At 48.1% G+C, this 27,551-nt stretch overlaps 2 protein-coding genes across 3 annotated transcripts in view; one reads left to right on the plus strand and one right to left on the minus strand.

Annotated features, from left to right (window-relative positions):
• Window positions 1-1,318: 1,318 nt before the first annotated feature.
• On the plus strand, window positions 1,319-3,329 carry YDJC (YdjC chitooligosaccharide deacetylase homolog). Its single transcript, XM_024557188.3, has 5 exons — window positions 1,319-1,511; window positions 1,601-1,760; window positions 1,958-2,057; window positions 2,159-2,336; window positions 2,558-3,329. Exons 1-5 carry the CDS (start codon window positions 1,348-1,350, stop codon window positions 2,925-2,927), a joined length of 972 nt encoding a protein of 323 aa, XP_024412956.1. The 5' UTR covers window positions 1,319-1,347; the 3' UTR covers window positions 2,928-3,329.
• A 3,464-nt stretch (window positions 3,330-6,793) lies between these two features.
• UBE2L3 (ubiquitin conjugating enzyme E2 L3) overlaps window positions 6,794-27,551 on the minus strand; it is a 40,137-nt gene continuing 19,379 nt past the window's right edge. For both annotated transcript variants that reach the window (XM_053927979.1, XM_053927980.1), the window contains 2 exons: window positions 13,906-14,092; window positions 6,794-8,230 (listed from right to left, as the gene is read on the minus strand). In XM_053927979.1, coding sequence (XP_053783954.1) covers window positions 8,076-8,230; window positions 13,906-14,092 — 342 coding nt within the window. In that variant the 3' untranslated portion in view covers window positions 6,794-8,075. The remainder of the gene's footprint in view (window positions 8,231-13,905; window positions 14,093-27,551) is intronic.

Genomic DNA, 27,551 nt, shown 5'->3' on the forward strand with positions numbered 1-27,551 from the left:
AGTCCCAGCTGCACTACTCCTGGCAGGGTCACTTCGGGCAAGAAACCTCTCTTCTCCAGCTTAGTTTTTTCATCTGTAAAACAGATTGGTAGACAGAAATGGCATTACCGATGTGGTAGGCTGAACACAAATACTGCACGTCCCTTGGGAAAATCAGGACAGCTACATCATGGCAACCATGGGACTATTTCTATAGTCATAGGTAGGGAAAGCTTCTCTGGCCCACAGAGAAAAAAAAGGGGTCTCTGAATGTAAAAATTAAGAGATGGAAGCAGGGGTTAGTGCTTTTGCAAATGAAGAGATGGGTATTACATGTTTTCTTTCATTTTCTTCTTGTTTAGAGCTTTTACAAACCAAAAAAAAAAAAAAAAAAAAGACTCCTCTTAGAAAAATCAGTAAAAGACAGCCCTGGCTGGTCTGGCTCAGTGGATTGAGTGCCCACCTGTGAACCAAAGGGTGACGAGCTCGATTCCCAGTCAGAGCACATGCCTGGGTTGTGGGCCTGGGCCTCAGTAAGGGGCACATGAGCGGCAACCACACATCGATGTTTCTCTCCCTCCCCATCTCTCTATAAATAAATAAATAAAATCTTTTTAAAAAATTAAAAAGAAAAATCAGTAAAAGACAGATGGGCAATTTGAAAAAGAAACATAAAGAGCTAATAAAACGCTGACCAGTGTGGCTCAGTTCGTTGGAGCATCCTCTGGTAGCTGCAAATTTGAGGGTTTGATTCGGGCCTCGGCATGCGCCTGGGTGGCAGGTTTGATCCCGCCCGGTCCAGGTGCATATGAGAGGCAACCAATCGATGTTTCTCTCTCTCCCTTCCTCTTTCTCTAAAAGTAATGGGGGGGAAAAATGTCCTTGGGAGAGGACAAAAAACATGAAAAAGTTTATAGTCACTATAAAAAATGAAACAATACAAGAATGAGATAACATTGATTCAATCATTATTTCTCAAAATTCTGGGGTGGGAGAGAAGAGGAATTGGGTGTGTCTAATTGCTTAGTGAAAATACTGGAAGGACTCTATTCCCAGACAGTTAACAGCCCTAATCTCTGGGGAGGTTGAGATTTCGTTCTTCAAGTTATCTTTCTTGTATTTTTCATATTAAGTGTCATTTTTGTAGTCACTGAAAGTTCTGCGTTGCAATAAATCGCGCCGTGGTCTAGTTAGGTTGGATCCAGCACACTGGGTGGAGGTGGGAGGTCGTTGCAGGGCCACGGCGGGACCACTAGGTGGCAAGAACAAAGGTGAAGTGCTGGCGTGTCCTGTGTGAGCGTTTAGGGGCGGAGCCTGGGCTGTTTAGTCCACTCCCCTCACTTCCCCAGCCGCGGGCAGAGCGAAAGGATGTCCTGGCCACGCGTGCAGCTTGTGGTCACCGCGGACGACTTTGGTTACTGCCCACGGCGGGATGAGGGCATCGTAGAAGCCTTCCTATCCGGGGCTGTGACCAGCGTGTCCCTACTGGTTAACGGCGCGGCGGCGGACAGCGCTGCGGAACTGGCCCGCAGGTGAGGAGTGGTCCCCTACAGAGTCAGGAAGGGCCTGGGTCATCGCCGCTCCGCTGACGCCAGTACTCCCGCTCGCCTTCCACCCTCAGGCACCAAATCCCCATTGGACTCCACGCCAACCTGTCCGAGGGCCGCCCCGTGGGCCCGGCTCGCCACAGCGCCTCCTCGCTGCTCGGGCCCGAAGGCTTCTTCCTTGGCAAGATGGGATTTCGGGAGGCTGTAGCGGCGGGAGATGTGGCCCTGTCCCAGGTGCGGAAGCGCGGCTGCAGGAGGAGGACCCCTCTCAACGAGGCTCCGCCCCGAGGGTACCCTGACGCAATCAGGGGCAGGAGCGGACGCTGGATGCTTGGGGGTCCAACTCTGGAGCAGTCACACGTGGCATAGGGAGGGGTTCTCTTCAGTTCTGCTTCTGGACATTTAAGGTGCCTATTGCCCTCACTTTCCAGGTGCGGGAAGAGCTGGAGGCCCAGCTGAGCCGCTTCCAGGAATTACTGGGCAGGAAACCCACTCACGTGGACGGGCACCAGCACGTGCACGTGCTCCCAGGTTGGTGATCCCAGGCAGGGGGCTGCGTGCCCAGGTGGGGTGGGAGGTGCTCCCAGGCAGGGAGACGTGCTTCTCCCTGACTGCACCCCGCCCGCCCGCAGGCGTGTGCCAGGTGTTTGCAGAGGCGCTGCAGGCACACGGGGTGCTCTTCACTCGGCTGCCTCTGGAGCGCGGATTGGGCAGCTGTACTTGGCTCGAGGCGCCGGCGCGTGCCTTTGCCTGCGCGGTGGAGCGTGATGCTCGGGCGGCTGTGGGTCCCTTTTCTCGCAGAGGCCTAAGGTGAGCCTCCCCTCCCCCACAGCCGTGCCCTGTTTCCTGCCTGGCCCAGGTCCCAGGGTGCCCAGCTGGCTGTGCAATTGGCCAGCTGAGTCTGTTTATCAACATGGAAGGGAGCCAGGCTTCCATCAGCGGTGGCCCCACCTTCGATCCGTCCGCCCTCCGCCTAGCCTTGCCCATTGCTGTCCTGCCGGTTTCCTGCTCTGATGCCTGGGTATCCACAGGTGGACCGATATCTTTGTGGGCCTGAGCACCTGCGGCCGGCATATGTCGGCTCATCGCGTGTCAGGGGCACTGGCTCGGGCCCTGGAAGGTACACCCACAGGCCACTGTCTGACAGCCGAGCTGATGACCCACCCAGGCTACCCCAGTGTGCCGCCGGCTGGAGGTTGCGGCGAGGGCCCTGACGCCTTTTCATGCTCTTGGGAGCGGCTGCATGAGCTGCGTGTCCTCACCGAACCCACACTGCAGAGCCGGCTTGCCCAGGACGGCGTGCAGCTCTGTGCCCTCCATGACCTAGACTCCAAGAGACCCAGGGAAGGGGTCCCTGGCGAAGCCACTCTGGAAACCTTCCTGGAGTCCTCTCAACTGTGACGCTGACAGCCAAGAGCTAATGACCTAGTGCTCAGGAAGGGGGCAAAAGCTGAGCTTTGGCACCGCCCACAACCAAGCCCTAGAGTGGGTTCTCTGACTTCCCTGGGCAGAGCGATGCCACCTCTATGCCCAGGTCCTCGTGACTCGTAGAGTGCAGCCAAAGCTTTGCCAAGCCCTCTTGGCTGCAGGAAGGTCAGCCTGTGACATCTTGGCCTGGGGCTTGCTAAGCATTTTGGGCTCTTCACATTTCCATGTAAACATTTTCTTTGCTTAGGTATAGTGGTGAGAGATTACTATTGCCCAGAAAACCTTTACAGACAAACAAATGGGCAAAACAACTTCAGGGCCCAAACCTGGTCGCTATTCCAGAAAAAAATATATAAAACAAGCTCCACAGTCTCATTTTGCTCATGCTTAAGTTTTATTCTTCTTTGGGGAGTGTAGGGGGAGAAGAATGTCTCATCTGGTTATTTTTAGAGAGGTATATTATCTCGATTTTTATTTAAAAATAAGTCACTTGTTCCAAGTCAGCAGCTCTCTGCTGTCCTAGGGGACAGGCCTGAGGAGGTCCTGCAAGCTCAACGGTGTTCATTTAAATTTTTCCAGGAGGGACAGTCTTCGGTGGGAATAGGATGTCAGGCTCCCAACTGGACCTGGCAATGTGTGGTTGCCCTGTGACCGCACCAGATGGAGGGAGCAGGTAGGGAAGGGGAAGGAAGTTCTTGGAAGCACAGGGAGTCCTGACCGCTCTGGGGATGGACAGGCAGATGGAACACCACGTGTCTCATGTAGAACCGCTTAAGTGCAGGAACTAATGTCCCCACGTAACAGACCTAGTGGTGGGAGTGGCAGAGCAGGGCTTTGAAGCTACCTGTTCGTGTGTTTGCCATGCACTGTGTCAGGCATGGCATCTGGTGCCAACAGAGCTCTCCCCTGGGCTGGGCAGCCTTGACGCTCATGCAGCTTTCTCAAGGGGGGATCTCCGTCTTTTCTGCCTCCGCCCACCCATGACCCCATCCTTGATTGTGGCTTCAGCCCCCTCTTTTCTGGCTCCATCTTCCATCTTAACCTTTCCTAGACTGACTCTTCTAGGTACAGCCCCTTCCCTCCACAGCTATAAACTGGAGTCACTGGGAGTTTGGTCCCTCCTGTTGTCTTGCCCTCACCTTTTTGCCTCAGTCCACTGGGGTCTGGCCACACTCTTGCAGGCTGCTGGCTGGAGCTAGGAGGGGTGACCTGAAGATACCCTGTTGGCAGAGGAGCACCGTCCTCAAGGGGGATTCTGCTGTTCGGAGAGGCAGCTGGCTGTGGGGCTCTCAGGCTCAGGACAGACGTAGGTGGGCAGGAGGGATACTTGGGAATCTGTAGACGCTAGATGAAACCGTGGGAGGGAAGAGGAGCATGAGCACAGATGAGGGTCCAGTCCAGTGCTATGGACCCTCAGTGTTTAAGACTCCCCTTCCTGGGCCTTGGTTATGGCTTCTGCAGTATTGGTAGTCAGTTTTAGTCTGATTGTCTTGAAGCCCACGCCGTGACACCAGGAGCAGTCTGCAAGCAAAAACACTTCCAATCACCCAGGACTGGCTGTTACCAAGTACCACCTGAGCCAGGCACTATGCTGAAGTCCCAGCTTCAGCTCTGGTACTCAGGTAGCTGCCACTCCCCCTTGTTGCATGAGGGAAGTGAGAAGCCAATTTAGATGGGGCAGGAAGAATTTGCAAGAGCTCTGGCTTTGCCTTCCCCTGGGTCAGGTGGCTGCCCTGCAGGGTGGGGCATGGAGGTGCTGCCAAGTGTACAAAGAACAGGACTGAGGCCACCGGACTATGACCTGACCCCGAGGAAGTCCTGAGGCCCTTGCCAGAGGAACCTCAGGGGGCTGGAGAGTGACAGAAGCCAGGCTGCAATGGTCACTGGAGTGATGAAGTAGGCACATATTTCAAGCTGAACAATTAAAACTGAAAGCAAGAAAATGGAGGCTCCAAGGTTCAGGAAAATGAGTCTTGCAGGCCTCTGGCTTCGCAGAGGGCAAAATGTGGCTGTGCCTGGGCTCAACGGGACCAATGGTGGAACGCAGCGGGCGCTGGACTGTAAAACCACAGGCCACGTACCCTTGGCTGTCGTGGAGGCCCAGTTCCCTCCTCTGTAAAAATAGGAATAATGGTGTCCGTGGGGTTGTCCTGAGCTTTACAGAGGATCGTGCTGGGACGGGGCAGAGGACACCAGGCCTGCTCCTTGCTTCCCGGTAACAGGACACCCCAGGTAAAACCTTCCCCCCCCCCCCCCCAAACCTGCAGGCCTGGTCTCAGCTGGTTTCATTTACAGGCAAGGAACTTGGCAGATCAAAAATAGCATCATGGTCCTGGGCTGAATCAGTGCCTCAGCAGCCCGCTCTCCTGGGACTCACGGGGTTTGTGGGTGGAGCCCTTCCAGAAAATGGCCTAGCACCACCCTCAGCAGTCCCAGGACTGGCCAGTTTGCTCCTCCGCTAAGTGTGGCAACATCACTCTCTTGGAGCTGACAGGACTGAAGTGATGTACATACCTAGAGGTGCTGGCCCCTCCTGAGACACCCAAGGGTCCCTCTGCAGACTCCCAAAATCGGGACTCTTTAGCCTTTTCTGCTCCCCTCGGGGAAGGCCTCTGTGCGCCAATTTTGGCGGCAGGGCGTGCGGAGAGAAACAGGCAGAAACTGTGGGAGACCAGAGGCCCCCGCTACCCCTCCCACACCTCTGAGAGCACAGGCCCCTGGCACTGCCACTGCCAGCAAGGAAGAAACCCACACAACCAAATCAGTGTTGGAGAGCATTTTTATTAAGGGCAGCAGAACGGGATCGCAGCATCTTAGAAAGCCTATTCTCTGCCATTGGGGGCAGGGAGGAGGGGGAGGACCTGGCCCACTTTGGTTCGGTTTGCAGGAATAAGTTCCTGAGTGGGCTCAGGTCAGTGGTGACAGCTCTCCCCTTCTCCAGAGGACCCAACTGGTTGGCTGTGGAGCTGCCAGGGTGCCAGCGTGCTCAAAGCCTGCCCTGAGGGCTTGGCGACCACCGAACTGCTTCAGGTTGGATGGAGCAAGCCACCCAGGCCTGAGGGAGGGACCACCTACATGGCCTTGCTCTCCCAGGGCCAGGCCTGTCCTGAACGGGGCAAACGGTGGGCTACGATGCCAGGGCTGAGAGTACCCTGAAGGGCTGCCGGTTTGACAGAGGTGCCTCCGGCGGTGAACAGAGAAGTGAGGGGGACAGGCAGGCAGAACTATGCTGGTAGACACACGAAGCAGCGGGACAGTTTCCAAGAATGGCGATAACTCTGGATTCAAAGAAGCAACGATGGCGGCTTACATGGACAGCTTCTGATAGAATTTGGCATTTTATTACAAATCTGTGTGTAAGTGAAATGAAGTCCATCATCACCTTTCTGCTAATGAAGAGACAGATGTGGAAATGCTGGCCCCGCTCTCCTGGGCATACAGGAGTCTCCAGAACCTGTCCCAAGTTTGAAGGACTAAAGAAGCTGAATTCACGGACACGCTGCAGGGGCCACACACCTGGACAAACTAAGCAACGTTATGCTGCCTAACCTACCCATCATCCCCATTTCTGCACAGGTAAAAAACCAAGCTGTCTTACAGGTCATAAGCCCTGGAGAGATCTCAAGTTTTAGAACTAAAATTAAAACAGAGCGAAGTTGCTTTTAGTCATTTCTCCACTGAATCTAGTACCCTGGAGAGCCATGAAGGGAAGCCACCAGTGGCCGAAGCGCAGCTGGTGACTCCCTCTGGGTGTCAGTGACATGTAATCTCCACTATTTCAGGGACAAACCCACTTCCTTTGAAAAAGACATTAACATTCAAATCCTGACAAGTTCATCTGAGGATAAATTCTAAGGTCAATTTTTATTTCTACAAAAAAAGGCAGTCAAAACAATATAAAACACATGTAAAGGATATCACTGAGTGAGCTTCAAGTGGAGCTTGACTCTGCAAAGGCTGTGAGTCCGAGGGAGAGGGAGGGCCGTCTCGTTCCTGGGTTGGGCGGGGCTGGCCCTGCCCGCTGCTCTGAAAGAAGAGGCCAGCAGGGATCCAGTGACCCCAGACTGTTGCTGGCTACAGCCAAGTCCTGCCAGTTCCGACCCCGCAGAGTCCAACCGTGTTGAGGGCGGGCTGAGGTGGGGCTGCTGCACTGAGGAGTTGGAGAGCGAGCTCTGTGGCACGTTCGGATGGAGCTTGCTGGCAGGTGACCGTGGAATTTCAAATGACATTCTGGCTTTAGCGTTGTCTGCAATGACCAACACATCTTCTAAAATGACTGCAGGGAGGAGCGCCAACCTTTGACCTCAGGAGCCTCTCTGATGAGAAATTCCTCGCACAAGTGCAGCGCCCTCTGGCCGACAGGCTCTCCCCTGGGTGGCGGCCAACCTGATACTGCAGGGTGTCCCAGGCAGGCCGGGCCAGGCTGGAGTTCAGTCACACACGCAGACATGGGTTGCCATTTAATCCACGATACTGTGGGAACATTGGCCAGGTTTTTACATAAGAGCTGGGCCTCCCTTTTCACAGCTTTTTTTTGGGGGGGGTGGTGGTGGTGATAGTTTGCTTGTTTTTAAATTTTTTAAAAAAGGATGTTATAAATTGGAACCGGTAGAATTTGAACAAACTCCCGCACTGGGCAGTGCAACATGGGAGAAGAGAAGCCACCAGACTGGACAGAGCTGTCTCTCCTCCTCTGTGGAGGAGACAGGGCCGGGGTCTGGGGAAGTAAGTGAAAAATAAACTGAAGGCAAGAAAGTGAGAGTTGCAAGGGCAGGGCAGAAAGGGAACCACGTTTTGTGTTAAACCTTAAGGTCTAAATGTAAATTGAAGATTTTGGATAAATTTGGACCAAGAAAAGAAACACCATTCTTTTAGAGTAGATTGAAGCAGTGATTTTTAAAACAAAGAGAGCAGAACTAGAACATCTTAAATTTTTAATCCTTTCTTTACAGGTTACCTATGTCACTTTTGATTAAGAAAACTGTAGAAAGTTAGTAACTGCCACAAGCGAACGCCAGGCGGTGGCACGTGTCAATTCTCCACAGAGCCCTGCTTTGCAAGGCGTCTGAATGCACTGCCCGGGTCTCTGCTCACACTCGCTGGAGTCAATCGCGGCAGGTTTTAGTCCACAGGTCGCTTTTCCCCATATTTCTTTGTAAACTCTTCAGCGTTCTTACAGAATTTTTTACGGTCCTTAGAGTATTCTTCAGCTAGGTCAGCCCGAAGGGGGTGCTCGGGCTGGGGGTCGTTCACCAGCGCTATGAGGGACTGGATGACTGCCAAGAAAAGGAGAAGGCACTGCTGTTACAGTAGTCCCAGAGAGCGCCCGGGCAACACAGGCACCGCCGCCAACACCGTTTACAGCTAAGTGCTTCTAAGACAAAGCGGGCTCCGATGCACCCAGAATTCCAACCACCGGCACTCACAATCAGGAGAAAGTGACGGACAGCAAACAGTCAACAGTGGATAACTGCTCAGAGTGATGCCCCCCCCCCCTCCTCCTCGACCCTTCCCAAATCAACACCCTGGGGAACCCCAGTCCCCAGTCACTCCCCTCCCTCCCCCCGAACTTTGGAGACTTCGGGCCTGACACACAGTGTGTGTCTGTCTCTGTCTCTCTGTCTCTCTGTCTCTCTCTCTCTCTCTCTCACGCATGCGTGCACAAAGCTTCCCCAAAGCTTCCCCAGGGCAAGGGCTGAGTGGTGTGTCCCACAACTGCACTCAGTTCAGGGCAGTTTCAGTGAGTGCGAGAATGAAGGTGCGCGACAGGCCTGCACCGTGTAAGTGCACAGTGAGTCCACCCTGGAAGACCCTGAGGAGTTTCTGAACCAGCTGAGAAGGGTTCATGTGACCACCCTGTCTAACCATTGGGAGTTCACCCCCCCACAGTGGCATCACGCTGTCCATTCCAGAGGCAGAGGTCACACCGGATCACACCGATGGCATGAGGGGGCTCTACAATGATCCTCTAAAGAGCAGTAAGCCCTAGATGTACTGAAAGGCGAGCCCTGGGACAGAAGAACCACGAGGGAACCGAAGGTGTGGCCTTGCAGGGAGAAAGAGGGAAGTGTGGAAGGTCCCGGAGTCCTAGACCTCCTCAAAAGTGGGGTGCAGGCAGCCAACACCCCTTCTCACACACACTTCCTCTTACCCCCTGGCCCCATCAGGACCAGTACCTCTAGCATGCTGCACTCCTCCCCACTGGCACATTCCTAGTAAAAAGGCATCTCTCCTCTGGACTGCCAACATCACGGATTACTTTATCAGGGACCCGTGTTTTCCAGGCCAACATTACGAGGAATGGATTCAAATGCCAGTGTTGGCTCAGTCATGGACAAAGACAAAGCCAGTGAACAGCACCACGCTGAGTGAGGGGAACAGCACAAAGTGCTCCTATCCAGGTGGCCAAACACCATGTGCCCCCCCCCCCCCCCGCCCCGATGCTACCAGGCAAGACAGAGGCAATCAAGGGTCCCTGCAACCACAGTGGGCACAAGTGAGGCAATGGGGTAAAGGCAAGGAAGGGTGGCTCTGCAGGGCTGAGGAAGGAGGAAGGATGGCTGGGCAAGGAGGGTGGACTGTGAGCAGCAACCGGGGGTGAAAGGCCTGGAAGTGTCTCTGCCGGCCAGGGCCATCCGCAACCTCTGCTAACCTCAGGGGCGGACAATCCCACCTCCCCTGGCGTACCATCTGTATTATCTCTAAGAGACAGCACACCGTGGAAGTGCATTTTTGTCTCTTTTATCTCAAAATGTATCCCTTCTATATTTGATTCTTACATACCTAAGAAGAAATGATGATAAAGCTATTTTGTTTATTCCTACTTCCTCAACTTCAACCACTGGGTATTCCACTGTTCATCACATATCCACATATAGCCAAAACGATAATTTACTTAACACAGTTTTTGAAATTTCACTTTTTAATATATATTTTAAAGGAAAGTGAACATTAGTAACTCAACCGGAAAATAACTTTTCCGTGCCACAGACAGAAGGCAAGCTCCAACAAAAGAACACAGCACCCCAGGCGGGATGGTCTCAGACAGACAGTAAAACAGGCACCTAAGGCTGCCTCCCGTCCAGCCGGGGGGAGAGACCACACCTGAACACACACCCTTCCCAGCAGCACCTTCACAGCTTCTCCAAAACACTGACTGCCCTCGCTACACGGGCCACGCTGTGTATCAGCACGCCAAGATTCTCCACTCCTCATCCAGATGTAAGACTCCTCCACTTTCCTTACACGCTACTCACAGCACTGAAGAGTACAGCGAAGAAACAAAACGGAGTGCCTGTGCTCACGTCGCTCAATTGTTAAAGTAAAGTACGCTGCGGTGTGAGGCTCCCCTTGACCAGGCTTAAACTTCTGAACTCTGCCCACACCTGGATGCCCATCAATTGCTGTGTCAACGCCTGGAGGTACATCAAACCTTCAGGTGACCATCCAAGTAACTTCAGGAAGAAGTTGTCCCATTGTCTGGAGCATCAGACATCTAAAGATCACTTTTTTGGACCAATCTTGACCCTAAGATGCAGGACTGACTCTTCTCAGAAACAAACTCTTTGCTTTAAGAAGCCCCAGCTTCCCTTTCTCCCTCGAAACACTTCTATATTTTGCCCAGCTGTGTTTCCAGTTTGCAGACTATAAGGAGCTTAAATACATCCTCTAGCAAAGATCTTACTCTTTTTGGATTCGAAGGCATAAACAGGTGGCTTCTAGTCTTTTTCCAAGGTCAGAAACGGTTCCCTAGCAAACTGCTACTTCATTAGCATTTCAGGAACCCCACAGGATTGAATGCTTCCCGGCGGATGTGGGGGCGGGGCCCCGAGGAGTTTTCAAGTTTTCCTGCTCACTCTCCGTTATGGAGACTCAGGCTTTTTGGCTTCTTACTGTGGAGATCTTAATACCCAATGTATTAGTATAAAACCATCTGATAATTGTTATGACATGTCTTTAAAAAGATATTCACTTTGGAAGTCTGATGTTTATTAATTCTTTCCCAAGAACCTGCTTTTTTACCTATTTGATCAACTTTAAATATTTTCAAATTTAGTTAGTGGTTCTGATGAGTATTTCGTTCTTTTTCTGTTCCTTTGGGCAGATTTCTATCTCCTCAGCTAAACTGTAATTAATACAAGCCAACCGAGCCTGTCCTGATAGTGCGAACACTGAGAGCTGTGACTGCTTGCCAAGCTCCAACTAAGGCCTCGTCCCACCATTTCTTATATAGAGAACAGCACACTCATTTTATTTCATAAGTGTCTGGCTCTGGTTTCCTGACCCAAATGCTCCCCAGAAGTACCTTTTATCTCAAAAAAATAGGGGCTAAAATACAATAAAAATTTACGTCCTATTCTCTCACTGTACGGGGTGGGGCAAACATAGGTTTACAGTTGAAACACAGAATCATCTGTAAAACACAGATTATTCTTGTATTATTAATTACTGTATTATTTTCCATACGAACTGGACACCTACTTTTGCCCCACTCTGCATATGATCAGAGAACAAAGCCTACAGAACTGCCTCATTTTTGTTCTTGTTGACTGTTACTTTGTAACTGAGGACGTTAACACTGTCTGTAATTTCCCCCTTTTCTTGGAGATCCAGGGTGCTCCACTCTCTCAGAGCAAAATGTGAACGGCGGCTTCCATGGAAGGCATTATAAAAACGTGAACCTAATCTTCCCGTTTGCTGTACTTCTTGAGTCCTTTTTATAAATTTCATCTACTTCATCTGGTATAATAGTGTATGGGGGATAACTGTTTTATTTTTCTCCATATAATTTTGTTGTTACAATGTTTAATACACACAGAATTGGCCTTATGCTGGCTTTGTTACTGGCTGTATTTTATATGACAAATCCCATTAAACCACAAAACTAGGATCTAGCTCTGCTGCTAAAATACCTACTAGAACCAGACACACGGCTGAACGACTTTATTATCATATTCTTCTGGTACTGTTATTGCTAACTCCTACCGCCTTTCTGTTTGACACAACTGTGCCTTGTTTCTTGACTTTTCATGCTATTCTTGGTCAATTTTTAATGCTTTTCTTTCTTTTTAAAAATTGAGGTATAACTCACATACCAAAAAACAAACTCCTTCGTGCCTGGTCATGTCACGACACATCCTGTGCAGTCCACCCCCCCCCCCACCGCCCCAGTCCTCGGGAAGGGGGGAGACCCTGCAGTCTCTGTGGCCCAGAAGTCTGAGGGGCGGGGTCTGCCCGGGTAGCCTAGCCTGGAAGGACTCCCCTCCCCAGACACCGTGTTTAATACACACAACTCGGCAAGGGCTCCTAAGTTGTGTGCGGGGCTGACAAGGCATTCCGGAAGGCAGGGCTAGGAATCTGTGTAGGAAAAAACAAACTCAGGCTCGTGCACTTTGTCGGCCCCAGCTGGTAGCTCAGTTAGAGTGTCGTCCCACTATGCCAATGTGGGGGGCTGGATCCTCCACAGGGCACGTGCACAAACCAACCGATGAATACATAAGTGGAACAAGAGATTGATGTTTCTCTTTCCCGTCCTCCCTCTCTATGTACACAACCAAGTGCCAAGTCCACTGGGGATCTTTCTATTTTGACTCAGCATTTGGTACTGACTCCTTTCTGTTACTCAGCTGTGTTGAGCCTGAGGCTGAACATTCAATGTGAAAGCCTTTCAACTCCATCTTTCAGGGGTTCCGATGAAAAATGACTATTTACATCATTCACCTGCCGCCTCGCAAATTCCAGCCTTAACCACTATCTTTAATCTAAAAAGACCTTATGGGGGGAGGGGGGTATAAGGGGACTAAATGGTAATGGAAAAAAATATAACAAAGATTAAATCAAAAAATAAAATAAAACAGAAAGACTTTATAGTGGTTTGGCTGGTTACTTACAAGAAAGCCACCCAAAATATGAGATATGAGGACTTCAAAAGAAAGTTCTGGAATTAGGAAATAAAAATTATACAAAATCAGTCCTGGCTGGTGTCGCTCAGTGGATTGACTGTCAGCCTGTGAACCTAAAGGTCGCCAGTTCGATTCCCAGTCAAGGCACCTGCCTGGGTTACAGGCCAAGTCCCCAGCTGGGGGTGTGTAAGAGGCAACCAATCGATGTTTCTCTCTCACGCATCGATGTTTCTTTCCCTCTTGTTCTCCCTTCCTTCCCCTCTCTCTAAAAAATCATAATAATAAAAAAAGGAAATCTTTAAAAAAACAAAACAAACTAGAAAAATCTAGTAAATTCTAGGGGACAAGAGGGAGGCCAACATCAATATTAGAATTAAGTACCCCCCCACCACTAAATGAGCACGTACATGTTATACAGACACACACAGACACATGGACACACAGGGCAACATCCAATGCCAGGCAGTTCCAGGCCCACTAAAACCAACTATACTTTCATTTGGGCCCTTGAGTCTGACCGTGCCCCCGGCCCCTCACCACCCACTCTGAGGCACTGGCTTTCTGCTGATGCCCACCAAGTCGATTTGGCTTGTGCCCTTCTTGTAGTCTGGAAGGCGCTCTCCAACCTCTCCTGTTCCTTCGTGTCTGAGTACACACGCTGACTGCTGAGTGATGAACCTGAAACACCACTCCCCCACCCCTTGAGGCAACCCCATAATCCTTCATGAAAACCGCCACGGGCAGTGCCTACATCCCTCACTGCTCAGGCAGCAAGTACCGGGCTGGTCTGTCTACATGTGTCCCCAGGGGGCTGTGAGCACAGGCAGGGCCTCCTCAAACAGCTGCGCCGGCCACCAGTTTGACAGAGACGTGCCGTGCCCACAGGACTGGGGGGACCTCAGCTGCACATGAGTGTGTACAGGAGGTGGTAAGGTAGGATGTCTCTGACCTGTGTGTGACATGCTATTAGAAGGCACCGAGGAACCCCTGGCCCACAGCAGCCTCCCCAGAAGAGCACCGTCAGAGGAGGACATAGGAACATGCCTTACCTTGGTCGGTTTTGGTTGCTGGCTTCCAGTTTTCAGCACTAATTACTGGCAGACAGACCTGCCCCTTTTCATCGATGTTGGGGTGATAGATCTTTGTTTTAAATGTGATCTTCGGTGGTTTGAATGGGTACTCTGCTGGAAAGTTGATTTCGATTCTGAAGGCCCCCTTATCATATGGAGGGTTGTCCTGCAGGGGAAGAGGAGAGATCACAATGAATACACCACGGTGAACCCATCTGCAGCTCAGACAGGAGTGTTCGGTTTACTGGAAAAGTAATTTATTTCCAAGTGGTATATGCACTGAAGCTTTGTCACTTTTAGGGTAACCAACAATCAATCAGTATTTCTAGAGCAAGATGTCTGCTAAGCTGCAAAAAGGTCTGAGACTGATGTTCTGGTGCATTTTATTTAAACCGACTTTATTTTTAAGAGTAGTTTTAGTTTCACAGCAAAACCGCCCTGGCCTGCACACATACAACCTCCCCCACTATCAACGTCTTGCAGCAGCAGGCGTATTTGCTGCAACCGATCAACCCACAGTAACACATCCGGATCACCCAGACTCTGTAATTTACGTTAGGGTTCATTGCTGATGCTGCACGTACAGGTTTTGTAAGGTATCATACACTATAATTGGAATCATATAGTATGTAGCTTTTTCAGAGTGGCTTCTTTTACTTAGCAATTTGCATTAAGGTTACTCCATGTCTTTTCATGGCTTGAGAGCTCATTCCCCTTTAGTATTAAATAATACACCATTGTCTGGAGGTACCATAGTCTAATTATCCGTTCACCTACTAAAAGGTATCTTGGTTGCTTTCAGTTTTTGGCCATTACGAGAAAAAGCTCCTATAAATATCCGTAGAAGGGTATCTATGTGGACATAAGCTTCCAACTCCTTTGGGGTAAATACAAAGAACGTGACTGCTGGGTCACAGGGTGACAGTGTGTTTAGTTTTGTAAGATGCCGCCCACTGCCTTCCCAGGTAGCTGCATCACTCTGCATTCCCAACAGCAATGAAAGTTGTTCACTGACACATCCTCCCAGACTCTGGTGCTGTTAGTGCTTTAGGGTTTCTCCCTTCGTCGTCTTTTCAAATCCTTAACTGAGGACATTTTTTTTCATTGCTTTTAGAGAGAGAGGAAGGGAGAGAGAAACACTGATTGGTTGCTTCCCCTAAGCGCCAGTATCATAGACGCCTGGACTGGGGATACGGGAAAACCAATGCTCCAACCAACTGAGCCACAGGAGCCAGGGCTGGCTTTTGCTCTTCTAAGAAGTATGTCGTGGTATCTGGTTGTTCCCTAATGACATGATGTTAAATTTCTATTCAAATGCTTATATGCCACCTGTACATCTTCTTTGGTAAGATGTCTGTTCGGAATTTACTTTTTTGCCTATTTAAAAATCAGGTGTTTTTGCCCTGACTGGTGTGGCTCAGTTGTTTGGGCGTCATCCACAAAGTGAAGGGTCATAGGTTTGATTCCACTCACGCTGTAGTCCCCGGTTGGGGTGTGTGTGTGAGAGGCAACCAATCAATATTTCTCTCTCACATCGATGTTTCTCTCCCTCTATTTCTCCCTCCCTTCCCCTCTCTCTAAAAATAAAGAAATATAATATAAAAACCACGGCCTTTGTTTTATTGTGGAATTTTAAGAGTTCTTTCTGTATTCTAGGTAACAGCCTTGTACTGAATATCCTTTACAAAACTCTCTTTTTCAAGATGTGAAGAGTCACGCCAGTGGTAACAACCCAGCCCGACCGCACTGAGTGCCGACAGACTCCAGACCCTGGCCAGCCTGGTCTCGTCAGGGCCAGACAGCTGGATAGCTTGGCCCCTAGCTGGTTTCCAGGCAGGTTCAGAACCGCGCCCTATCCCTTTGTCCCAAGGACCACTCAAAGATCTAGCTCCCAGGGCCTGGACACTCAAATGGCCCAAGAGCCTCTGAGAGATGCCTCAAGAAAAAAGAGCCTGTGCAAATAAAAATCACAATGAGGTATCACCTCACACACATCAAAATGACTACCATCAATGAATCCACAAATGACAAGTGTTGGCAAGGATCATGCACTAGTGGTGGGACTGCAATTTGGTGCAGCTACTATGGAAAATAGTATTGTGAGGGGGCTTCCTAAAAATTAAAAATAGAACTGCTTTAGGATTCAGCAATTCCACTTCTGAGGATTTATCTGCAGAATCCAAAACACTAATTGGAAAGAATATATGCATCCCTATGTTCACTGCAGCATTATTTACAACAGGGAAGCCATAGAAGCAACCCAAGCAACCCAAAAGATGAGTGGATCAAAAAGCTGTGGTGCAGGGGAAGTGGGACTCTGGTCAAGACGGAGGCACAGGTAAACATGGCCCACCTCCTAGCACAACCACAGCAAAAATTACAACTAGACTACAAAACACGTATCACCCAGAATTGCCAGAAGATAGAGCTGTATGGAAGTCCAATCACCAAGGGATTAAAGAAGCCACATTTATCCATGCGGGTAGGAGGGGCAGAGGGCAGAGATGTCTGGAGAGGTAGAACTGGTGGTCCCACACCCATGTGTATGGTAGAAAAATCAGGAAGGAAAGCCCAGGAGCAAGGAATTCTGCCCCCACACCAGACCGCCCAGCCCAGGGTGCCAATGCCAGGAAGATAAGTCCCTGTAACTTCTGGCTGTAAACACCAGTGGGGGTTGGGATGGTGGAAGAAACTGAAGGATTCTCAGGAGTATCCTCTTAACGGGCCTGCAACAGACTTAGGACTTAGGCAGACTCCCTCCCTCTGGGCTTCAGCACCGGGGCAATAGCTTGAAGGGCACAGTTAGCATATGGGGAGAAACTGAAGTGTCTGGCATCAGGGCGAGTGCTGAGAGACAGCTTCCTTTTGGACAAAACTACAGAGGTCAGGCAGAGGCACTGTCCCCTTTCTGAGCCCTCCCCTACATACAGCCACAGGGCGGTGACATGGGTTGCCCTGCCCTGGTGAATACCTAAGGCTCTGTTCCACCCAACTTACTGGTGCACTTTTCTACAATAGGCCACGCTACTAAGACAGGGAATCAAAGCAGCTTTACCTAATACACAGAAACAAACACAGGGAGGCTGCCAAAATGAGGAGACAAAGAAGAAGAAAAAAAGAATTCACATAAATGAAGGTAGTATAAGGTGCCTCTGGGACATCTCCAAACATACCAACAGCTGAATCATAGGGATTCCAAAAGGAGAAGATCAAGAAATTGAAAACTTATTTGAAAAAATGACAGAAAACTTCCATAATTTGGTGATGGAAATAGACATACAAGTTCAGGAAGCACAGAGAATCCCAAACAAGATGCACCCAAAGAGGACCACGCTGAGACACATTATAATTAAAATGCCAAAGGTTAAAGATAAAGAGAAAATCTTAAAAACAGCAAGAGAAAAGCAGAGAGTTACTTACAAAGGAGTGCCCATAAGACTGTTAGCTGTTTTCTCAAAAGAAACTTTGCAGGCTAGAAGGGACAGGCAAGAAGTATTCAAAGTGAGGAAAACGCAAGGACCTCCATCCAAGATGACTCTATCCAGCAAAGCTACCATTTAGAACGGAAGGGCAGACAAAGTGCTTCCCAGACAAGGTAAAGCTAAAGGAGTTCACCATTACCAAGTAATTATTACATGAAATGTTAAAGGGACATTTAAGAAAAAGACCAAAACTATGAACATTAAAATGGCAATAAATTCACAGCTATCAACAATTAAATCTTAAAAACTAAGCAAACAAGCAGAACAAGAACAGAATCATAGATATGGAGATCATTTGGAGGGTTCTCAGTTGGGGGGGGGAAGGGGAAGAATGAGGGGAAAACTGTGCCATGGTGCGTGCACAAGTGACTGACATCACGTTCCAGACTCGTGGCTGACGATGACAGGTGGCTCCTGGTCGGATCTACTGAGCATGCTGTCCCTTCTTCATTCCAAGCACCAAACTGAAGGCTCTGCACCACTCCTTTTTCAAAATCCACTACAGATCTTAAACATTCTCAACACTCATAAATACAAAGCTCTGCCTCTGTGCCACTTCTGTCCGACTTCGTGGCAGCATCCTTCCCCACGACTAATCCTTTTTAACCCAGCAAGTTAACAAAACCTAGGCTACCACAGGCCCGCCCAGCCGGATGCTCATCCTCGAGTTCAGCCATTTCATTACAGAGGAACAAGGGGAGGTGGCCTACTGAGTCGCCCCTGACTGGTTTTTATGTTCTGAAACCTTCCTAGTCCACTCCAGGGTCTTGACAAAAGCCGAGACAAGCACGTGAGTCTTCTGAACACAGACTGTATCTCCTAACCCTTCGTAAATTGTTAAATATTTATATAATCTATCTTTTCAGAAAGCAAGCTTCCTGACTGCCTGAATCACAAAATCTGCTCAATTAGCAGATTCATCTTATGCTAATTTTGCTTTCTGAAGATGACTTCTTTGTACTGTTTTCAATAATCTGCTCCACAGGACTTTCCATAGTACAGTCAATGAATACTCCAACATTAAGAAATTCCATCATATTCCCTTTGCAAGTAAGTATTAGTAGGGATAAGTATTTCTAGAACTGGTTTGCCAACCTTTTACGACCAAACTACTCTCTGAATTATATCTAATTTTATTTTTTAAAATATTTTATTTATTTATTTTTAGAGAGAGAGGAAGGAAGAAAGAGAAGGAGAGAAACATCATCAGTTGCCTCTCATATGTACCCCAACCAGGGACTGAACCCACAACCAAGGCACGCGCCCTAACAAGGAATCGAACCAGCTTTGTGAGACGGGACGATGCCCAACCAACCAAGCCACATTAGTCGGGGTATATTGTATCTAATTTAAAAATAACAATCTCCATTAACTGAATTCAACAAGGAACTTTCCCTCCTCTGAACTCATGCACCTTTCACAGCATAATTCACTTTCCCCTCAAGAACTGAATTAGTTTATTGTTATTTTTCATAGAAATTAACATCTACACCAAAAACATAGGGTTAACCCTTCCATCCTTTGGATAACGGCTGTTAGCCCCCTCGCTGCACGGCCATGCATGTTCTCTATGCACAGATAGCACACACAAAGGCTTTTCATTCTAGCTGTCTACACATGCTCCTCCTAGGTAGCTACAAAACTAGGCGTGCCATCTACATTCTCTCGTGACTTTGCTATTGCTGCTGGTACACTGTCCTCCAGTCTGCAATGCAGATGTGCCCTCTTCTGCTAGGCCACAGTGGCTCGCGGCCTTCGTTCACAAAGCCTGTGCCTGGTTTGTGAAAGCTCAGTAGCCTCCCCCAACAGGAAGGCACAATCCCAGTACCCTAAGGTTGGCAGAAGAATTATTTTTATACGTGGCCCTGTGTCAGAAAACAGGGCTCCCCTTATTTGGCCTCAACCATTACAGCTACAGAAAGGGAGAAGGAAGAAGCTTCAGAAGAATGAACAAAAAGCAGGAAACACAGGCCAGGCCAGTGTTGGGCCCAAGAGAGGGACGTGGCTCCACCTTAAGGCCAGAAGGGCAGCACGGAAGGAAGGAAGGAGTCTTGTGAGTGAGGGCTTCGGGTGTGATGGGCTAGACAAATGAGGAAGAACACAGAAAGGAAGGTGAGAGATCTGAGTTACAAATGTAGCTACAGAAGTTGAAAGAAGGCAATCAAACCTCAAACGCACTCCTGAAGGCTGGGCTAAAGTTGAGGCAAATCTTCCTTGCCTAAAAAAATAACCTCTAACATTGAAGGAGCTTCTATATTGTGCCTGGGACTGTGCTAAGTGCTTCTGTCAAGAACACCGCACCATAACCAGGGCCAACAGAAAAGTGGGGAGGGAGAACCAAAACTGCCTCACAGATATTCCAACATCCTACTAGCTCCAGCAATTTTTCAGGTTTTGTTACAAGTGGGAAAAAGGTTTTAAATTGACGTGAAATTCACAAACATACAATTAACTATTTTAATGTGTACAATTCAGTGGCATTTAGTGAATTGACAATGTTGTGCAACCACCTCTAACTTCAAGACTTTTTACGCCCAGTTTTGTTGAGACGTAGCTGACACACACACTGTGTAAGTTCAAGGAGCACAGCGCGACGGTCTGATTTACACGTACTGTGAGACGGCGGCAAGGGTCTCTTGCCGTTCTGGTGGGATTCTTACAGCATTCTGGTGGCTGGATTTTGATTACCTATCTTCTCCATTAATACAGGACACGCCTGAGAGCAGGGGCCTGCGGTGTCCTCAAAAGCAGCCCTCAAACATTTGCTAACTGAATTGCCAACCTATCAGATTTTTCTTTTTTAACATTTTTATTTATTGATTTTAGAGACAGAGAGCAGCAGTGGGGGAGAAGGAGAGGTGGGGAGGGTGGGGAAGCGGGAGAGGGGGAGAGAGGAACACTGATTTGTTGTTCCACTTATTTATGCATTCACTGGTTGCTTCTTGTACGTGCCCTGACAGGGACTGAACCGCAACCGTGGTGCATCAGGGCAATGCTCTAACCAAGTGAGCTACCCAGCCAGGGCCTCAGATTCTCTTCTTGATGATAAAAGCATCAACACCAGTGCATATGTTATTCTTTTGAACATGACCAAGGATGTCGGCTCTCAGAAGAATGGCTTAGCATACTGGGAACACAATGACCCCAGGACCTAGGACTAGGCTGCAAGTTGTTACACAGAAGAGAAAACGTTTCCACATCTCTGTATCCCAGTCATAAGTCAGAGCTGACAGCCACCAATGAAGTAGGAGGTGTGAGACCCTCATCACTAATCTAGGCCGTAGGGACTCACTTCCACGACATTTATGGAAATAAAACAACTTTTCATTACATAAGAAAAACTGATCTTACTGCTTTTAAAAATCAAAGCTAATTACAACTTAATAATTTAAAAAATAAGCCAGTTAAAAAATGGGCAGAGTACCTGAATAGGTATCCAAAAAATATATACAGCCCTGGCCAGGGTGGCTCAGTTGGTTGAAGCATTGTCCAATAACCAAAAGGTTGCTGGTTGGATTCCCGGTCAGGGCACATGCCTGGGTTGCGGGCTCGGTCCCCTGTTGGAGCGTGTGCAGAATGCAGCCAATCGTGTTTCTCTGTCTCCCTTCCCCCACATCTCTCTCTCTCGAATGAAAATAAACCTTAAAAAATATACACAAGTGGCCAAGAAGCACATGAAAAGATGTTCACCACCTCAGCCATCAAGGAAATGGAAATCAAAACTGCAATGAAGAGCCACTCTGCACCTATTAGGAGGGCTGCAATCAAAAAGAGGGACAACATCCACTGTTCGGCAAGCACGTGGAGAAAGCGGAACCCTCCTGCGCTGCTGGCAGAAATGTAACTGGTACAATAGTCCGGCATTCCTCAAATGGTCAAACGAGGTTACCATATGACCCAGCAATCCCACTCCTAAGTAAATACCCCAAAGAAATGAAAACATACGTCCACATAAAGACCTGCACACGAATGTTAACGGCAGCATTATTTACAATAGACAAAAAGTGGAACTAATTGAAATACCATGAACTGATGACTGAGTAAGAAAACGGTGACACGGCCATTACGATGGGATGTTACCTGGCAATAAAAAGGAGTAAGTACTGACATACACTACAACATGGGCGACCCCTGAAAACAGCCAAGCTGCCAGATACAAAGGGTCATATGTTGTATGATCTACTTACATGAACTTTGCAAAATAGCTGAATCTATGCAGGGTGATGGCTGAGGGCAGATTCTTTCGAGAATATTAAAAAACGTTCTACAAATATGGGGATAGTTGCACAACTCTGTGAATACACTGAAAGCCACTGAACTGTACACTTTAAATGCATGGTTTGTGAATTTCAAAAAATATATATATATATATTATAAAAAATTATATTAAAAAAATTAAAGCTAACTCAGGAACACTGATTCTCAACCAAGGACAGTGTCGTTCCTACTGGAGAAGTTCAGAAGTACCTGAGGGTGTCCTTACGTTGTCCCAATGTAAAGGGTGGCTACTGGCATCTAGTGGACAAGAAACAGGGACAATCCCACACAAATAATCCGCACACACACCAAAATGCAGTTTGAAATGCAATCCAATTGAGAATCACTGCTCTAGAACTACAAATTCAATTTATAAACGATTTGTGGGGTACCCACTATGTGTAACACAGTGCTAGGCACAGGAAGTGGCGTGAAAAGAGAAAAAGGCCTCTGCTTAAACTAGAACTCATTGAGGTAGACATTCCATGACGCATCTGGCAAAGCAAAAGTCACACTGCTAGAAGTGCCCAAATGGAGGGGACACAATAATGCTGGGAAGGGGAATGGAGGTCCTATTCCCACCCTGGACACCCTGCCCTGCTCGAGCTTCCTCTCCTGCAGCAGCTGACAGCTGGACAGAAAGCCAACAGAATGGAGCTGCGGACAAGAGACCAGAGACAGGCAGAATCTAGGCACTCTCCCCGTCCGAAGCTCACCTGAGTTGGGAGTTTCCTTACTTGCAGTCAAGAGAGACTTCAGAGAACACAGAGAGGGCACGGCTCACTGAGAACAGGGGGTGGGGAGCGTCACAGCACTCGGGAGGACGGGACGGGGCCCCTAAGTGGAAGGCTTACACATGGCTTCATGAGCAGGAAAAGGCGTGATGGCCCCTGAAAAGGCACAGCTCTCTCTGACAGTGAGTAAACAGGTATTTATTCGCCTGGAACGAGAGAGTAGAGCTCCTCAAGAGTCAGGAACCTGAGCCCAGGAGGGGAGACCGGAGGACGACTCTGTGAGGTGCTGCCAAGAACCTCAGAGACAGAAAAGCCTGCGCAGAGGCCAAGGTAGTTGCTGTTTTTGAAATGAGATGTTATTAGTGTACCCAATGCCACCCCCAAAATATTCTGACAGGGCTCACGAGAACCTGGCATGCGGGCACTGAAGGGGGCACTAGGAGCCAGCATGGAGGTCGGAGAAAGTGGCAACATCAGAGACTCCACTTCATCCCCAACAGGCTGGTGGGGTGAACACCAGGGAAGCACAGGCCTTTCAGAGAACCTCCGGTCGATTTTAAAAACAATTATTGAGGCAGCTTCTAACATGCAAAGCCCGGGATACAAAGATAACTCACAGGTCTGTGTTCCGAAGCCCAAAGACAAGAAATTCAGGGGCAGGCTGACTAGGGCATTACCTCGACGCTGCACTCGTTCTGCTCTAGGTCCAGAGCACCGTCAACTCATTTAGTTCTCCTGACCACTGCAAGAGGCAGGTGCTTATTAGTTCCATTCTGCAAACGAGAAACTGAGGCACAGGCAGGTGGAAGGAAGACTTACTGTCATTGTTGGAATGTGTTCACCTATACATGTCTTACCTTCTCAAAAAAGGTAAAAGCAGCAGCAGCAGCACAAGTTCAGGGTGACAGTAACATAGGCCAGGGCAGCCCAGGCAAGAAAGGAACTCAAGCTAGGATGGGTTCCCCCCTTAAAGAACTGAGCATTTAAATCATGAAGTTAGAAAAGAACAAAGAAACACCAAGGAAAGCAGGAGACATCCAACTCCAGGGGTAATAGAAGACAGCATATTAAAAAAGCAGAGATTATCATGAAAGCAAAAATTAGCAAATCAGAACACAGAAAGAAAATGAAATTTCTACTTCATGATACATGTAGCCAATATGATCACCTACCAAAACCCACTAACACAGAAAACACAACTCAAATTCACTTATGAATATAGAGGAACATTAAAAACCACAGGCCCACAGGTTCCCAGTTGGGGACGTGCAACAGGAGACTGATTGATGTGTCTCTCACACATCGATGTTTTTCTCCCTCTCCTTCTTCCTCCCTTCCCCTTTCTCTAAAAAAGACTTTATTTTTTATTTACTTTTAGAGAGGGGGGAAAGGAGGGGGGAAGAGAGGGAGGGAAACACTGATGTGTCAGAGACACGGCAATGATGGCTGCACGCCCCTAACTGAGGGCCTGTCCCGCAACCCAGGCATGTGCCCTGCCTGGGAATTGAACCAGCGACCTCTTGGTTCTAAGGCCAGCACTCACTCCACTGAGCCACACCAGCCAGGGCCAGAAATGTAGTCTTAATCAAGCAACGTGAAATTTTCTGGTCAAGCATCAGGAAGGTAACCTGTGATACGGGCCCTCTCCATCATCACAACCCGCAAAGAAAGAGGCAACCTGCACCGTAAAAGCCCTCGCCATTCCACTCCCCCCAAAAAGGTGTCCCAGTCTACAACAATAATCCTGTCTTTCCTGTTGTTAATAGCTCCCTTGCCCCACCCTTCTTTCTATAAGGACCTCACAATCTGCATTTGGTACAAGTCCTCAGAACACCCCTTCTAGTTACTAGACTGAATGCTACCGATTCATGAATTGCTTAATACAGACAATCATCTTCAAATTTACCAAGTTAAATTTTCTGTTTTAACACCATTAAATGTAATACAATGGATTATTTTAAAAATACAGGCATATCTCTGAGATGTTATGGGTTCGGGTCCAGACCACTGCAATAAAGCAAATATTGCAATACAGTGAGTCATCTTTTTTTTTTTTTGATGGTGAAGGGACTTGCCTTCACGTTGTAACAAATGCACATCTGTAAACTGCAGTGAAGCGCACGGCGCAATGGAACAAGGTTTGCCTACAGTGTGTCCACTGTGACAGAGGAGGGGTCAGTCCGGAAAAGAAAGATTTAATAAACAGGCCACTTGAAAAACCTGTGAACCCCCCAAAAGAAATTTATCTGCTGAAATGTACTCCCCATGGTTAACAGAGGGCCCGAACTTTATTAATAGTAAGTTTAGTGGCCATTTGCTGGTAGGGGCTCTAGACACACTCTATATACGGGGAAGAGCCCCAGACTGACCTCACTCAGCTGTAAAAATGTTTCAAATCCATTATAATCTTAGAGACCACATCTCATTATGTGGACTGTCTGACTGAAATGTCGATACGCAGGAAATGACAGTAATATGCCCTTTCATGAAATCCACTAATTCCTGATTAGGAGAAAAAAATTAGGGAGTGACATCAGCAAAATGGCAAAGCAGGCAGCTCCAAAATCCCATTCCTCCACAAAAACATTAAAAAGTAATATTTCAGAAACTGTCAGACCAACTTTGTCAGAACTCTAGAAAACAGTCAAAGGTTTACAGCACCCAAATGAATACAGAATCAAGTGAAAGGCAACTAAAAAATGGTAGGGAACCTTTGGCACTTTTACCACCCCGTTCCTGGCCGGGCAGCACACATCTTGAAGATGATGGCATCGTTCCCAGCGTGGGACCCTGGTCCTTCCTCCCAGAGGGAGCAGAGCAGACGTTATGCACGCTACTGTGCCTGTGTGTCTAGCCTATCTGGGGTACCCGAAGAACTAACACACGGTGCTGTCCCTGAAACATGGACTGATGGCCCCAAAGACACATCAGTGGGCAGATGCTCTAAAAAGAACCTGTGGGCCCCTTCTGAAGACACTGGGAGAGGAAGTGATGGAGGCGATGGGGACCCAGGAGACTCAGAGACATAAGAAAGTCTACTGGTATTGAACCTGGGGAGAGCAGCTTCTTTGCTCCTTGTCTTACTTAGCCTTGAAGGCTGGGACCACCACTTCTTCAGACATCACCGAACAGCCGTGAGTCCTCAAAAAAGCGGGGAGGGTTGTGCAGGCATAGAGGGGAACTGAGAAAGCCGTACGCAAGCCATACACACGTCTCCGACAGGGTTCACGTTCAGAAAAGACCTGGGAAGACCTGAAGCCTCCACCACTGGCTGGCTAGCTGTAGGCTCGCCACAAGCCGAAAGCGAAGGCTGAGGAGGAACGACAACCGACCGGCTACATGTTATAGTTCTGCAGCACAGAGCCAATCTGCAAAGACTGAGCCTCTTTTAAGTTCCTGGAATTCAAGAAAATTTCAAACAAAACACTGGTGGAACACAAGCAACACCTTCAACAGTCAGGAACAGCAACCCCTGGGGTAGGGCAAATCTAACTTCCATATTGCAATATTCAGATGTCCAGTTTTCAATAACAACAAAAATCACAAAACATACAAAGATACAGAAAAGCATGGCCCACGTAAAGGAACAAAACAAATCACAGAAACCCTGACGCTCAACTTACTAGGCAGAAGATTAAAATCAACTGTCACAAACATGCTCAAAGATATAAGGAAGTCATGGACAAAGAACTAAACAAAACCAGAAAAATGATGTCTCAACAAAATAAGATATCAATAAAAAGACAGAAATTATAAAAAGGAACCAAACTGTACGGTACACTGAAGTGAAAAACTCACGAGAACAACTCAGCAGTGGATGTGAGCAAGCAAGAGCATCAGTGAACCTGAAGGTAGGACAAGTAAAATGATTCGATCAAAGGAACCGAAAGAAAAAAGAGGGAAGAAAAGCGATTAGAGCTTAGGAGCGTAGGGGCACCCTGGAGCTAACCAGCGAACATCGCAGCAGCCTACAGGAGAAGGAAGAGAAAAGAGGCAGAAAGAACATCTGAATAAACAATGACCAAAAACTTCCAAATTCCATGAAAGATATGAATCTATACATCCAAAAAACTCGGTGAACATCCAAGAAGCTCAACGAACTCCAAGCCGGATTATACCAAGACGGTCAAATCACTGGAAGACAAACAAATGATCTCGAAAGCACTAAGAGGAGAGAAATGACTTGTCACGCGGACAGGATCCTCAGTAAGACCAACAACTGATTTCTCACTACACCACGAAGACCAGAAAGCAGTGGGATGATATATTCAAAGTGCTGAAAGGAAAATACTGTCAGCAAAAACTATCCTTCAAAAATGAAGGACAAATTAAGATACACCCAGATAAACAAAAAAGGAGAGACTCTAGCACTAGCAGACCTTGTCTAAAAGAAACACAAAAGGGAGTCCTTCAGGCTAAATGAAAGGACACTGTACACTGACTGGAAGCCACATGAAGAAAGAGAGAGAAGCCCCAGCTGGTGTGGCTCAGTGGACTGAGCACTGGCCTGAGCACCAAAGGGCCGCCGGTTCCATTCACTGTCAGGCCACGTGCCTGGGTTGTGGGCCAGGTCCCTGGTGGTAACCACACACTGATGTTTCTGTCCCTCTCTCCCTTCCTTCCCCTCTCTATAAAAATAAATTTAAAAAAAAAATCTAAAAAACAAAAAGGAAATAGAAAAGCAATGTTAAAAGTAACTACACAGGAGAATATACAGGGTCTGGCACAAATAACGCCCCTTTTATGACAAAATCATAAGCATGTAATTCTGCAACATAACACTCAGGCACACCATATGTCACTTTAGGTGAAATGTTCACATTATTAAACCCATATTATTACCCTACCAACCACGCTCAAGCAGGCGTTACTTCTGCTGGACCCTAGAGCAACCAGTACTATTGATTATTGTACTCTGGGTTTGTAACGCCTCTTTATGACAGTAACCATATAAAGGGGGGAGTGGGTAATGGAGATGTATGGGAGCAGAGTATTCGTACAATACTGAAATTAACTTGGTATTATTCCAACCAGGTAGTTAAAAGATTAAGATGTCAATTATAATCCCCAAGGTGACCTTTAAGAAAATGACTATTATGTATACAGAAAAAGGGAATCAAAATGATATGCTTAAAAAAAAAAAATTCAGCCC

The sequence above is a fragment of the Desmodus rotundus genome, chromosome 7 (assembly GCF_022682495.2).
Source record: "Desmodus rotundus isolate HL8 chromosome 7, HLdesRot8A.1, whole genome shotgun sequence".
Taxonomy (NCBI): Eukaryota; Metazoa; Chordata; class Mammalia; order Chiroptera; family Phyllostomidae; genus Desmodus; species Desmodus rotundus.

Bases quoted from the DNA above. Each gene is read 5' to 3' on its own strand.
- YDJC (XM_024557188.3), top strand. From the start codon at position 1,348: ATGTCCTGGCCACGCGTGCAGCTTGTGGTCACCGCGGACGACTTTGGT. The intron at 1,512-1,600 runs GTGAGGAGTGGT...TTCCACCCTCAG, and splicing joins GCTGCGGAACTGGCCCGCAG to GCACCAAATCCCCATTGGAC. The intron at 2,337-2,557 runs GTGAGCCTCCCC...GGGTATCCACAG, and splicing joins TTTTCTCGCAGAGGCCTAAG to GTGGACCGATATCTTTGTGG.